The sequence below is a fragment of the Astatotilapia calliptera genome, chromosome 4 (assembly GCF_964374335.1).
Source record: "Astatotilapia calliptera chromosome 4, fAstCal68.1, whole genome shotgun sequence".
Taxonomy (NCBI): domain Eukaryota; kingdom Metazoa; phylum Chordata; class Actinopteri; order Cichliformes; family Cichlidae; genus Astatotilapia; species Astatotilapia calliptera.
Window position 1 is genome coordinate 6,741,146 of NC_137425.1, and position 15,260 is coordinate 6,756,405.

The 15,260-nt window shown below is 40.7% G+C and overlaps 1 protein-coding gene across 4 annotated transcripts; it reads right to left on the minus strand.

Annotated features, from left to right (window-relative positions):
* Window positions 1-4,134: 4,134 nt before the first annotated feature.
* Window positions 4,135-15,260, minus strand: znf281a (zinc finger protein 281a). Of its 4 annotated transcripts, XM_080300771.1 has the most exons (8): window positions 15,123-15,233; window positions 13,961-14,020; window positions 12,892-13,345; window positions 11,094-11,195; window positions 10,455-10,581; window positions 6,522-6,605; window positions 6,282-6,400; window positions 4,135-6,168 (listed from the first exon to the last, which is right to left on the minus strand). In XM_080300771.1, exons 3-8 carry the CDS (start codon window positions 13,294-13,296, stop codon window positions 4,582-4,584), a joined length of 2,424 nt encoding a protein of 807 aa, XP_080156897.1. In that variant the 5' UTR covers window positions 13,297-13,345; window positions 13,961-14,020; window positions 15,123-15,233; the 3' UTR covers window positions 4,135-4,581. The 4 variants fall into 4 exon arrangements, with proteins under 4 accessions (XP_080156897.1, XP_026020040.1, XP_026020041.1 ...); XM_026164255.2 differs by lacking the exon at window positions 13,961-14,020 and having other exon boundaries at window positions 15,123-15,260; XM_026164256.2 differs by lacking the exons at window positions 13,961-14,020; window positions 15,123-15,233 and adding an exon at window positions 14,838-14,946.

Sequence of the window (15,260 nt, forward strand, 5' to 3'; positions counted from 1 at the left end):
GTCAACAAGAGCACATAGGACAGAGTTCACAGCCTGTTTGCCAACCTTCCCACAGGGTTAACAACTGTTCAGCCAAACGCAACAATGCTGTAGGTTACTGCTTTTCCGAGCAACACATGACTTTACTAATAAAATTTAATCACTTCTGCCCACAAATTCATTGCTTCAACATTTAGGTCTTCCTTTCAACAATTCAGCATCAATAATGACCCTATGGTAACGTCAAAGTTTGAAATAAATCAACTGAATGGGAACATCTGTCATTGTTTGATAGAAAATCCAGTAATTTATTAACAAGATGGAGCTAGTAAGTCTGGGTGTGGACAACATAACCTAGGTAAACTTCACCTAGAAGTCAGCTAAGTTTTGTTTGTGGTGACAGAAAAACAGTCTGGTTCCCATTTCTATATAAGGAAGCAGTTTAATTCCCCTCATAGGTAATAAGGGGGAAATGAAAAGTATCACCCTCCCCTGAGGTAAAGTTAAAGGTTATTCTCATCTGAAGCACACAGTGCCTCGAATCCATTTACTTCCACAGTAGTCTATCATCAATAACACACAGATGTTTGTAACCCAGTCAAAGTAAGTATAGTTTTGAATGTTCGTGGCATTTAAAACAATCCGTGCCATGTCATTTAAGCTGTCACGGAAAGTGACAAATGTGGACGAGCAGAAGTAAAAGGATTCTTCAATTGTCCACAAAACACGATTTACATTTACTGCTGCTTTTCCTTTTTTTTTCTGTCATATATGCTCACCAGCTACTTTGTTAGGTACACCTGTTCAACTTCTTGTTACCTCAAATGTGTAATCAGCCAATCACACGGCAGCAGCTGAGTGGATTTAGGCATATAGCCATGGTCAACACAACCTGCCGAAGTTCAAAGCAAGCAACAAAATGGAAAAGAAAGGTCATAAAAGTGACTTTGATGTTGTTGTTACCTGATGGAATGGTCTGTGTATTTGAGAAATTGATGATATTTTGGGGATTTACCCAAACAAACATTTCTACGGTTTATAGAGAAGGGTCCAAAAAATAAAATGTCCAGCAAGCGGCAGTTCTCTAGTTGAAAACACTTTGTTGATGTCAGACAAGAATGGCCCGACCATTTTAAGCTGTTAGTAAGGTAAAAGTAACTCAAACATTAAAACCAACATATGCAGAAGAGCATCTCTAAACACACCACATTTTGAACCTTAAAGTAGATGGGCTCCAGCATCAGACCACATGGGTGCCACTCCCGTCAGCTAAGAACAGATAGCTGAGGCTGTGGTTTCCACAGGCTCACCAAAACTGAACAACAGAAGACTGGAAAAATGTTAGCTGGTCTGTTGTTTCGCAACCTGATGCAGGATTTGGATTAAAAGGTCAGAATGTTGCATAAACATGAAAACCTGCGTTCCATCATGAATGGACTGTGATACCATCATGTCAACCTGGACCAACATCTCAGATTAAAGCTGCACCTTGTTGAATCTATACCACAAAGAATTAAAGAAGTTCTGAAGGCAAAAGTGGGTCCAACTCACTGGGGTGAGTGTGGCTCAGGTGTTAGAGCAGATCCGCTACTGAGTGGACGGTTCGTGGTTCAATTCCAGTCTGCATTCCAAACATCCTTGGGCAAGATACTAACCCCAAGTTGCCCTCCGATGTGTTCATCGGGGTGTGAATGTGTGTGAATATTTATTAGTTTGCACTTGAGTTTAGAAGTGGTTGTGTGAATGAGGCATGTTGTATACAGCGTTTCGAGTACTCCGGGAGAGTAGAAAAGTGCTACATAAGAATCAGTCCATTTACTGGCAACCTGTGTCCCGTGAGTGTATGTACACCAGTGTATCGAATGTAATCTGATTCATCTTTCATTAACAAATAGCAAACTAATCTTCCCATTAGGCCTCCTTAGGAACTCACTGGTTACAAATCTGTTTCTTGAACACAATTTAATTCAATTTTATTTATGTAGTCCCAAGTCACAACAACAGTGGCCTCAAGGTGCTTTATATTGTAAAGACACTACAATAATAAAGAGAAAAGCCCAACAATCAGATGACCCCCTATGAACAAGTATTTTGTTGACAGTGGAAAGGAAAAACTCCCCTTCAACAGGAAGAAACCTTTGTCACCTGATCCACCCTTAATTATTATATGCTTTGTCAAAAATGACAATCATATAGTCACAAACACATGATCTATCAAACTCATTTTAGAGTCTGTGCTGTTTATGCAACTCCCGCCCCACCCCTTCCAAAGAAATGAGTTATTTAAAGAACTGCTTGCTGTCACTAGATGGTGATGTCTATCTTTCTATCTAGCGTTAGTAAGCCTCTTATACATTATACTACACTAATGTGCCAAGATCTTCATTATGAGTAACTACACATTTGATAAGAACTTTGAAACAAATCAGTTTTCTTGGTAACAATTTTTATTATTTTTCTCCTACTGTCAGTTCTTAATTCGTTGGACAATCAACCTCGCGAAATGTGTCACATGAACTTGAAAGAACATAAAAGTGAAAGATATCAGCTGCAAACATCTGGCTGTTATTAAAAAAAAAAAAAAGGGTAGCAAAATTAATTTTATACAGGGGTAACAATTCAGTAATGTGTAGTGTTTCGTACATTTTTTGTAAACAAGAACACCGAAACAATATGGCAAAAATAAGATGTGAGGGCGAGAGGAGGTTGAACTTAAGAGACTGAACACTGGTTGGCAAGAGACATTTACAGAAACAGCATCTTAATGGGTCACATGTACAAATGTCATGTACACAAATGTTTTAAAACAGTCGCACAGAATCATGACGTTTTTCCACACACAACAGCATTTCTGCTACATACGTCACACCGTCACTCCTTTTGTCCCTGGATTACTGTGATATGAGGTATACGTGAGGCAAATTCTTGCCTCAACATGGCAACATATTATTTCAGATATTACAGCATTGCATTCAGTCTGCCATGTTTGATGATTGCTTAAATGAGGCCATTAGGGCACAAAGGGGTTCAGCGACTCGGTCAGCAAAGTGATATAATTTCCAGCATTCGGGGCCAGTCGTTTCTATGGAAGACAGCGCAGTTATTGTTATGTTGTTGTCTTTACATAAAGTACATTTCCAAACCAGCGAGAAATTACATTAAACATTTACGAGACAATATTTTGTTGCTGTACTTCTAAGGAATAGGCACCCAATTTCTAACAGGACAAACAGGCTTGGTACTGCCAGCACAAGCAAAAGCTCTAAATGTATACAACATATTTCTCTATGTGTATACATGTTTCTGAGCTGAAGAAATACTTGATCACTATCACATTTTGTCATTAAAGTCAATATGAAAGCAAAGCTGATAAACTCGAGTAACAAGTCAAACTAAAACTAGGGGGTTTGAATTACATTTACATTATCCCAATTAAATATTAGCATTTCTAACCCCTCCCTAAAAACAGGAGGAGAAAGATCAAATCCCAGTTTTCCCATATCAACCCTCCCCTCATCCCATATGCTCAGCCCCAAGAACCCCCATCTGCATACAACATGTCTGATGTTTGAGCTTCCTTGATCCGACGTGGTACTTTACTCAATGTAAGAAATCGGTTCAAAGTGCTAATTGAAATAAGAGGAAGAACAGAAGAGGAAAAGGGGAAGGCCATTCTATCGCTGTCCAACAGCAACCTCTATTGGCCAAAGAAAAGCCTTAACATCATTTTTGTTCTCCAAAAATACACCAAGGACAACATTTGACCCCTGAACCAGCCCCCTTTCTTCCTCAATTTGGATTGGAAGATGCCCAGAATGATTAAAACTGTTCTTTTACATAATATATATTTTTATAAATATATATATATAGATATATGTATTTATATATGGCCCTTATTGAAGCAAACATGAGTTTCACATTGACATTAAAGTACCATAATCTCTATATAGCCAAGTAGAAAGTGTTCTCAGTGTTCAAGTGAGCTGGCAGCAGTCAGTTTATGTCACACTCATTCAACAAGTAATAAAACATAAGAAATATCATCTTTGAAGTCGCAAATTTACACTTCTGAAAAGAGTGCTCACTGCACCTCGTAAGCCTCTCCTTTCTCACTTTTTCCTGAGTAATACTTTAACCTTGTAACAGACAAACACGTTTTATTTTGTTTTGTTTTTTTTGCTAGTTTTATTCTGGGCTAATCCCTGCCATCGTGGTTATTTCTATGTTGTAAAGTTGATTGCTCAAACACTTCAGCTCGTTGAAAAAGAAATACGTCTGGCTCTTACCCTACACTTACTGAAAAAGTTCATAATTAATGACCAAACCTAATGTCACTAATGTGACCAGAATAAACAGTAAAGTACATATTTAACTTAAAATTACAGATACTTAAAAAAAAAGAATAATAAAAAACTTGCATTTGCAGGAAGCCTTCCAGGCTCATTGCAGGAAGAGGAGTGGGCACAAAGACAAAGCATCAGTATAATTAAAATATAGATGTCACTTAAAAAAATAACAATAATAATAATAAAATAGGAGCACTGAAAAATTAAAATAAGGACATCAACTTTAACAACAGAGCATTTACTCGTTCTCAGGCTCTCATCTGTAGCTTTGGCTTGTCGGAGTTTTGGAACCTGTACTTACTGGCTCATTGACATCAGATAACAAACTACTATACCCTGAGAATTCAGACACAGGTGTCCGTATCCTGTGATCCACCTCCCTGCCAGAGTCAGTGCCGTAAGACAAGCCTCTGCCATCTGACTTAAACTGGGAGCCAAAGGCCTGGGCAAAGTTTTCAATCTGGTAGGAAGGCTTAGAGGAGTCCAGAGAGGCCAGATCCTGCGAGGGGGCCAGAGGGTAGGCTGCCGCTGTACCATTTTTGACAGGCGGGTGGTCCTTCTGGCTACTCAGGTCAGATGGGCTGATCTGGTAGGATGAAGGGGGAGTGGAGGAGTGCTGTTTCTCCATCTGTTCGGTGAGCTCCTGAGAAGGGGTGAGCTGCTGGTGTGTGGAGGCCTCCAGGCTGCCCAGGTGGAAGCTGTGCTGTGGTGAGGAGCCTGTCAGCATCGCAAAGTGAGACTTTGGCACAGAGGAGGACAGCGAAGGCAGCGACTGGCCAAACCCGCACTCCAGTGGGGACGTAGTGTAGATGTTCTTGTCAGCGTAGATGGGATTTCCTGGGTGGGAACCAGTGAAGGGTCCTGAGGCAGGAGGTCCCAGAGGGAAGCCTGCACTGTGGCTGGTGCGCTCCAAAGCTTGCAGCAGGAAGCGGGAGTATTCGTGCATCATCACAGTCTTGTCTCCTGATGGGCTGGGTGTGTTGGTGTTGTGGCTGATGTCAGCACCATCAGATGTGGTAGGGTTCAGTGCCACATGTTGGTCATTGATGTCGAAGTGAACATCCTGGTGTGAGTTATCAGGTTTCTGGGCATAATGGTCCAGCAGACTCTGCAACACTTCATCAGGGATCCCTGACTTGTCAAGACTAAGAGAAGCATCGCTGTCCATTACACCAGAAATGCCACCCTGGATTACAGAAGGCTGGGAAGACAAGTGGATGCTTACATCATACTCAGTGCTAGATCCTCCAGCTACAGGAGGTCCCGAGGCGTTTGCATTGTTTGCTGCTTGAAGGTAGCGACGCTTCTTCAGAAACTGCATGGCGTCATCGTAATTGCTGCTGGCGGGTCCGACTTTAGCCCCATTACCCTGCAGGAGCCCAAGGCCATCCATACCCCCACCCTGCTCCAACGTACCTGCTTTGACCTGTCCCAGACCTGCTTTATCCAAGCCCTTACGATTGGCCTTTTTGAATGCCATCTTTGGAGCTTGGCCGTTGTGGCCTTGTTGCATTCTAGGGTCTGGCTCAGTAGAGGAAGAAACCGCTTGATTCTCCAGTGAGTATTCATGGATAGTATAGCCTCCAGATACAGCCCCATGCATGTGGGATGCCCTCAACCCCCCTCCATCTCCCTTCTTCTTTTTGCGCTCCCCTCCCTCTCCAGAATTTTTAGACCTTCCCCTCTTCCTACCGCCACTCCCAGCATTTCCCTGAGTGATCCCATAGCTGCCATTACCCATTTCTACACAACTCAAGTCCATCATGCCAGGATCCAGCCCCTTCTTTATGGCTTCTCCACAGGTTCGCTTGTGCTTAAGCAGTCGGTCTGTCCGAGAAAAATACTGAAACAACACGAGTTGCATTTAAAAATGACTCAACTTATTTTAAAATAACAACAGTACCAATAAACCCTTTTGATGGATAGCAAAGAGGAGGCTTTAATTAGTTCACAAACCTGTTGGCAGGTCTCACATCTGTACGGCTTTTCTCCACTGTGCGTCCTTTTGTGTCTTTCCATGTGGTATTTCTGAATAAACCGCATGTTGCACTGGTCACAGCTAAATGGCTTCTCTCCTGTTACACAAAAACAGACACTCTATAGGTTAGTCATCCTTTAGTGTGGTAAAAAACACATAATGACTCGAGTTTGCATTAGGCCCCTGGGTCATATGATTAGTTGTCATAAATTACTCACCACTGTGGATTTTCTCGTGTCGCTGGAGAAGGTACTTCTGAATGAAACTCATGTTGCACTGAGTGCATCTAAAGGGTCTTTCACCTGAAATAAGATCACATGATCACTGTGATGTTATAATAACTCATGTGATATAGTTCTTTAAAGCAGGATATACACATAACACGTACCCATGCACAACTTACGCAATTGAGGACAGTATTTACAAGCCGTCTGTGTGTCATAAAGGTGTTTATTCAACTTTGGCAGTCTGGCAGCTTGAACAAATACCTGGCTCACTCAACACAAAATGTGTGTGTGTGGGTGTGTCACTGCTATTGCAACACACGGCACTGGATTTCAGAGGTGCTTACCATACCTTATTCTCTCAATTTTGCCTCTTAGAGTAAAGCCCATTGTTTTAAGGAAGAGAGAAAGAAAAACTTCTTCTCTAACTTTTCTTTTTATAAAAGGCATGTATGAGGTCTGTTTATTAAAAAGGAAGCAGCGCACAAAAATCAAAGACCATTCTCAATTTAAATTTATTCAAATCTCAACTTAAAAATCCTCTTCCTGAAAATACAGAGTGACTTTCAGCACACCTGCCACTTTTAGAAAGTGCTGTGGAAGTCCTGATCTGACCTCTTGTACTTATGCCTCTGCAATCTCCACTAGTGTACCTCCATTAAGCCAAAACACTAAATGTGAATTTCATTTTCAAGGAAGGAGGAAAATTTGGAGAATCAGCTGGATGTTTGTGCAGGTCAAAAACTTCTGCGCTTTAGACCCACCTCATGTTGGTACACACAATCCATGATACGGACACAATTAAGTGACACAAAGTGGACGGATGGGGAGATATGTAAGGTACACCTTAAGTGTGTAGTAGAACTCTGCATTGTCAGCCTTACCTCTGTAGATTAACTCACGAAGCAAAAATCCCATTAATGACATAATGCTTATGGTATGCTCCTCATCAAATGTGCCACCTTAAAGCTTGGACTCCTCAACAGAAAACTCCTAAAATCTGCCCCTTCTGCACTTAGCACTTCAGGGATGATCTTCCACATCAAATTCTACAATAGAAATTTGGGTTTTCTCTCTGTACACCCCAAAGGAGATCTGGCACATTAACACTAGCTCCTGGCCTGCTCTTTTAATCAATTTTCTATCGTCTATGACGATACATTTATCACACCACAGCTAAACATTCAGACAAAGAGCAAACAAAGGAAATAAAACATTTCTCAGACAAGGTCTGGAGGAGCCAAATTATATTTTACTTGATAACGAGACAGAAAGATTAACCAGCATGTGCACTTATGCACACATACAGGGATTTTATTTTTATTTACAGGAACTTCAATCAGCAAATGGATTAAGCTTTATTGTAACCAGAAACTGTAATACAAAACCTTAAAAGAAGATGGATTTAATTTAGAAGTGGCAGCTAGTGCGATCATGTGCCCTTGTAAGCAGCAAACAACACATTTACAATTAAGCTTAATTATAGAAAAAAGGCATGGGTTCCCCTATGATGAGTAGTGATAAAAGGCTGTACAGGTAGAGGATAGGCCTCGCATCATATTTGTGTTTGCCTTTCACGAACAAAGAGCATCTAAAACAACCTGAATGTTAGGATAGCAGTGAAGCTCATGGCCTGGGATAACCTCTATTATTATTTTCTACAGTTGACAGGCTAACAAACCCTCCTGTGTCAGTGGCAGCTGAACTTCATTCGACCATGGCCTGCAATGACTTTGCCAAATTCTTCACTGAAAAAATCCAAAAAATTAGACAAGCAATTGGTACATCAACAGCAGATCCAGGATATGTACTGTGTCCACCAAAAAACTGTTTAAACACCATGAAACAGTTTCAACCTATTAACAGCAAAGACCTGGAGGACATCTTAGGTCAACTGAACAACTCCTCCTGCTGTTTAGATGTCCTGCCAACAAGTTTTTTCAAAAAGGTCTCAAAGACTTTAGAGTCAGACCTGTTACAGATCGTCAACTTTTCTTTATTATCAGGTGTGTTTCCAGAATCACTAAAAACTGCTGTAATCAAACCTATACTGAAAAAGGACAATCTTGACAAGACACAAATGAACAACTACAGGCCGATCTCAAATCTCCCGTTTTTAAGTAAGATCATTGAAAAAGCAGTTTCTCAACAGCTCAGTTACTTCTTAAAACAGAATAATTGCTACGATGCCTTCCAGTCAGGTTTTAGACAGAACCACAGCACTGAAACCGCTCTGACCAAAGTGTTTAATGACATATGTCTGAATACAGACAGTGGAAAAATGTCAGTCCTAGTTTTACTGGATCTCAGTGCAGCATTTGATACAGTTGACCACAACATATTACTCAAACGACTGGAGAACTGGACAGGTCTTTCAGGAACTGTACTAAACTGGTTCAAAACATACGTAGAAAACAGGAAATACTTTGTATCAATAGGTAACTTCACATCTGAGCAGACAAGTATCACATGTGGAGTTCCCCAAGGTTCCATCTTGGGACCCCTTCTGTTTAACATCTACATGCTCCCACTGGCACAGATTATAAACAACAACAAAATAAACTATCACAGCTATGCAGATGACACACAAATATATATCACAATGTCACCAGGAGACCGAGGCCCTGTACAGGCTCTTGGTAAATGCATTGAGGAAATCAATGACTGGTTGTGCCACAATTTTCTCCAGCTAAACAAAAACAAAACTGAGGTAATAGTCTTTGGCGCCAAAGAAAAACGATTACAGGTCACCAGAGAACTTCAATCTATACATCTAAAAACCACAAACCAGGCGAGAAATTTGGGTGTAGTGATGGATGCAGACCTAAACTTAGAAAAACACATTAAGACAATAACAAAGTCAGCTTACTATCACCTCAAGAATATATCAAGGATAAAAGATCTGATGTCTCAACAGGACTTGGAAAAACTAGTCCATGCATTCATCTTTAGTAGGCTTGATTACTGTAACAGCATCTTTACAGGTCTACCTAAAAAATCAGTCAGACAACTACAGCTCATTCAGAACTCTGCTGCTCGAGTCCTCACTAAGACCAAAAAAGTGGACCACATCAGTCCAGCTCTGAGGTCCTTACACTGGCTGCCTGTCCGTCAGAGGATAGACTTTAAAGTTCTGATGCTGGCCTATAAAGCTCTGAATGGTTTAGGACCAAAATACATCAATGACCTCCTGACCCAGTATGAACCATCCAGATCCCTCAGGTCATCTGGATCTGGTCTTTTATCAGTTCCCAGAGTCAGAACCAGACACGGAGAAGCTGCATTCAGCTTTTATGCTCCTTATATCTGGAACAAACTCCCAGAAAGCCTCAGATCAGCTGAAACACTCAGTTTATTTAAATCCAGGTTGAAGACTCACCTGTTCTCAGCTGCATTTGAATAAAGCACCAAATCCACACTTTAAGCTTAAATTTCAAAACTTACATTTAACTACTGATTTTATCTACTGTTCTGATTTTATCTGTTTTGATTTTATATACTGTTGTTTGTTTGTTTGTTTGTTTGTTTGTTAATTAGTTAGTTAGTTTATTTGCTTGTTTTATTCAATTTTAAATCATGCTTTTTATTTGTTCTTGTTTCTAATGTCTCTGTAAAGCACTTTGAATCACCTTGTTGTTGAATTGTGCTATACAAATAAACTTGCCTTGCCTTGCCTATTAAATGAAGCAAATTCAATAGATTTGATTAATCCAAAGCACTTAGTAAATACTGGACAAAGAACTATTTGAAGATAATATTACAGTAGAAAAGCAATAAGCTACGATGCATGGGCCAATGCAGCATCTGCCAAATGACATCATCATTTCCTTCCTTGTATTTATTGTGCTAACCACTGAGATAACCCACAAGGAAATGCACAGAGCAGAAAAATCTAAGCACTGTGGTGAAATCGACACACTACAATACCTGTGTGAATGAGAACGTGTCTGCGTAGATGATAGGAGCTTCTGAAGGATGCATTGCAATGTTCACACATGTGAGGCCGGGATCCTGGAGACAGGTTACCTCCATCTGCATTCAGCATCACTGACTGCTATAGAACAATACAAGAGAGAGGGGGATGGGTAACAATTAGCCATCTTTCTCTAGATACATTCTCTACAGAATGTATCTAAAATATCACTGTCTGAAAAATATTGCACTTTTTTGCAATTGGTAAAATCTTCTAACTCAAAATGCATAATCTATTTTTTCAACATTAAACTCAACTTGCACTTAAAGCTCCATGTAACTCACAACAGAATTGAAATGAAACAGATGTTTGTAAATACATTGAAATCTCTGGTCCAGTAACAAAACTGTATTAAATGTAAAGTGATTGTATTACTTCACTTTGCATTGCTTTGATTAAAGTTGATTGAAATAGACAAAATACTTTGTGCCAATCATTTTTTTATGCACCCCCCCCCCCCCCCCGACATTCTTTTTTTTTTTGTTTCTGCCAAAAGCAAATTAGCACACTTGTATGTTCTTTGTGATAATTATTGATGTGATGAGGACTAACTAAAATATGGTTGCATTCAGTTTTATAAATACAAGACAAACCTTTGCGTCACTTCTCTTCTTTCTTGGTTTACCCTCCTGTCCATCACCATTTGACCTTCGACCTTTTTTCCCAGTGGGCTCCTTTTCTAACTGACTTGGCAGCTGTGAGGATGACAATAGGAGAGGGAGAGGGCCGTGAGAGCGAGCCATGACAAGAAAAATCACTTGATTGAAGGTTAAAGGCCTGCAGTCTCAAACTATCACGCAAACAGATCCACGTTTGCTGCTTATGCAAACAAACAAAACGCTTGGACAATCTCTTGTAATTGTCTCTTGGAAAGTGATTGCGCAAGATGTGGTTCTAGTGGGCAGAATTTATTGTTCTTTTATGGTTTAGCAGCCTCTAACTCACCACTTTTCATCTACTATTCTTACGAAACTGCACACTTTGCAAACTAAACATTCAAAATGACAACTTCTTAGTAAACTTCACTGCAACGAATGGCATTAATTCAGAGAACAGGAAAATGAGTGCCTTTTCTTCTATTTGTTTGCCTTCCTGCCCTGCAATTTCTTTCCCAGTAAGCACACTACTCTCCTCACTGCCATATGGAGGCTGACGGGACAAATGTGGGTGCACCTGCTGTTTTCAAATCAGCCCAGTCTTTAGGTCAATCTGGGGAAAGTCCAACCAAAATAAAAAGGGTCCAATTTTGTCTAGACTATGGAGTATTTAAAAGACAACATTTTGTAGGCATTGGTTTATTACCAGAAAAGGAAAAAAACATCTGGTAAAATGTAAATATTTTTCACTATCTTATGATAATTATTAAGCAATTTCTTTTTTTCTTTTTTTTTCTTTTTTTAAAGTATTACATTTATAAAACACTCTTTTACTGCAACTTGCTATGAAAATCTGTGGATTCTAAAGGCTCCCAATGTTGTGTAACAAAAAATGTTAAACATCAATTTTAAATGAATGCTGCTCAATGAAGACAATAATTGGCTGTTTTTCCATAAACAACACTGGCGAACTCTGACGGCTTGCTATTGTTAGGAGAACATGGATGTGTATATTTGTATCTGAATGAACACAAAGGAGATCTGAAATGAAGCACGTGCTCAAACAAGACAGCTGTGTCCTCGCCACGACGTTCTCATTCATGCCGAGGCTGGATGACGTCACCCTTCTAACCAGAAAGAGAAACTACTTTGCATTTCATGCCGTCAATAGATTTAACGCCCAACTTATGATTAGAACACAAACAATTAAGGATTTTATGCTCAATTTCTTTGTTATATATGGTGTAAAATTCAATATTTCTAAATGTTATTGCAAATCTTTGTTTTGGTACATTCGGGGGAATAAGTTCAGAAAATAACGCAAGTGATTGTTCTCTTGTTTTGTCCAGCGAAGGCTCAAAAATGCTTCAAGAAAAACCATTGATTACTTTAATAAATTAAATGACTTTTTAAAATATTTGTATCTATAAATGGTAAATGGCCTGTATTTATATAGCGCTTTACTAGTCCCTAAGGACCCCAAAGCGCTTTACATATCCAGTCATCCACCCATTCACACACACATTCACACACTGGTGATGGCAAGCTACATTGTAGCCACAGCCACCCTGGGGCGCACTGACAGAGGTGAGGCTGCCGGACACTGGCGCCACCGGGCCCTCTGACCACCACCAGTAGGCAACGGGTGAAGTGTCTTGCCCAAGGACACAACGACCGAGACTGTAACCTGATAATGGGAAGAAATTCAACTTTTAAAAAATCATACACATGTATGACTCACTTACAAAACTGCTAGAAATGAATCACAGTCTGCAATCCTCTCAGAAATACTTACACTGCCCATGTTGAGATCGTGCACCAATAAATCTTGGTTGTTACCAACATTCACCTCCAGCAGCTCTGTGCTCTTTACCAGGCCACCAGGGTAGAGAGGCAAGCGATAATCGTGCTCTGTCAGCTTCTCCTGCTTGATACCTATAGTGTGAACATAGTCTCCCACACCTGCACATCCCAGGCTGCCAGCCTGGTTGTCCATGGTGCAATCAGGGGAGTCACGCTCCTTCTTCAGGATCATTTCTTGAGGTGGAAGGTCCTGCATTACGGAATGGGCAGCCAGCCGTGTGAAGCTGGTGACAGGTGGGAGATGGCTGAACATAATCATGCCTGCTCCAAAACTGGAGTCCATGCTCCCGTTGCAGCGCAGGAATTCATTCCCTAGTTTGTCTTGAATGATGCTCATGGTGAAGGCTGGCGGGCAGGAAAACTATGTGGTGAAAATCAATGTGATCCTGTGAGGAAAAGAATGACAGCAGGACTATAATATTACATAATCACAATAAACTTTAAAGGATAACTATAACTAGCTATCAGGATGTGAGGACATACAAATAATAGTCAATAGACAACAGTTATGGAGCCGGTTAAGCTTAGCCTACAGGAATCGGTGTCACGGTCTCTGATCTCACAACTAGACGCTTAGTCGGATTAAAGTGACGATTTGTGGGTCAACAAAAGGCTACAGTCTCGAACAATGACAAGTGCAAATAAGCTGGTGGTACACTGTGCAAAATTCTTTTCCCAATTACTGTGTGCGTGCTCGATATTTTACAGGACAAAAAGGTGACAGCCAGAGCTGTTCTGGTCACAACATGAGAAGTGGGGACAGGATTGAACTTGTATGTTAATCTGTTTGATGGTGCTGTCTGACCCAGTCATCCTATTTGAATGAGCTTATCAACGAGAGCTCACACGGGCTGTATTAGAAAGGCTGATGGTGTAATTACGTGGCTGCTACATAAACAACAGCAACCAAGGGGAACAGATCCGAGCACATGCTAGTATGCCAGTTTTGATCATAGTGAGGATAATGCATGAACACAGGACCCGTTTATTATCTGACCCACCGTGTACTAGACCACAAAGCAAGTTCCATCACAGAGAGCTCCAGGTAGTATTTCCAGTTTCTGAAACCAGAATGGGATGTTTACATCTAACACATAACCAAGATATTAGTGTGCATGTAAACATACTCAGGCTGGAGCCAAATGCACGCATCTGAACAAGATCAGGAGTTAAAACGTCATTATTTACATCCAAATCTAAATTTACCAATATTTGCTAAGATGTCTGTTTACATTATGATTCCCAGGATAATAATACAACCGGACAAAAATACAATTATATGTTGAACATGTCTCTCACCACTCCGCGAGTGCTTTCTGCCTGCAGCCTCTTGGGGTACGCTAGCAGAAATAACCAACTCAGCTAGCAAAAATCCAACTTTGTAAATAAAATAAATAAATAAGTAAATCAAACTTAGTCGAAGTACTTAACTATGGGTTTTTTTAATGCGCTAAAGCAGATAAACTGTGTGCTCCCATATGGACATTTAGGAAAACTACCGTTCGTCTTCTATGAAATTAGCTCCCTGGCTAACCATCTGGCTAACGACTCTTGCGGGGCCCTTCTTTGTGATGCAGGAGCAGGCAATAATTAATATCGCCATGCAATAACAGCAAGCAGATTTACGATGAGAAAAACGCCGAATGATGCGAATACGAATGGGAAAACGACTGTAATACGAAGAGAGACATTTCTTTCAAAGCATCTGAACAAAGTTAGTTAAGTACTTTTTTCTTAACGCTGGGTTTGAATATTTGAATTAGAGGCAGGTATCACCACAGAGGTACACACAAGCCAACCTAAATCTGTGAGGTGGAGAAATGATCAAGGACAAAAGCTGTTTTGAGTCGGAAGATGAAATAAATGACTACAACTTACATCGTGTGCTATTATTGAGGGGCTTCTTTAAATGTTGGCTTTGTTTCCCGGACAGTTAACCGATTGTAAACGATGGGAGCGACAACACGGGCATGACCCATAACAAACGGCCCACACAACCCCAGCGAACAATGATGCTCGCCCGACTAGCCGAGACGGCTAACTTAGCCGCTAACTAGCGGTAACGTTGCTGCGCTCCGCTTTGTTGTCTGTCCCGTACGAGGAGTTCAAACACAGCTCCCGCCGACCCTGTAACCAAAGTTGGATTTTATAAATTTATCTTACCGGTGCAGGACCATGACCCTGCTGCTTTGGCTCGCGTGGTTTACCCTCAGCTGTCCGTTTTTTAATATCTAGAGCCAAAACATTGTTCTCCCGCAGCTGCTGGGTTCTTCCATCTTTGCTCGGCGCGGAGCATTCTGG

Excerpts from the sequence above, each read along its gene's own strand:
- znf281a (XM_026164255.2), bottom strand. The coding sequence starts at position 13,296 with ATGAGCATCATTCAAGACAAACTAGGGAATGAATTCCTGCGCTGCAAC. Across the intron at positions 6,401-6,521 it reads ACACGAGAAAATCCACAGTG|GAGAGAAGCCATTTAGCTGT; the intron begins GTGAGTAATTTA and ends TTTGTGTAACAG. Across the intron at positions 6,169-6,281 it reads GATGTGAGACCTGCCAACAG|TATTTTTCTCGGACAGACCG; the intron begins GTTTGTGAACTA and ends GTGTTGTTTCAG.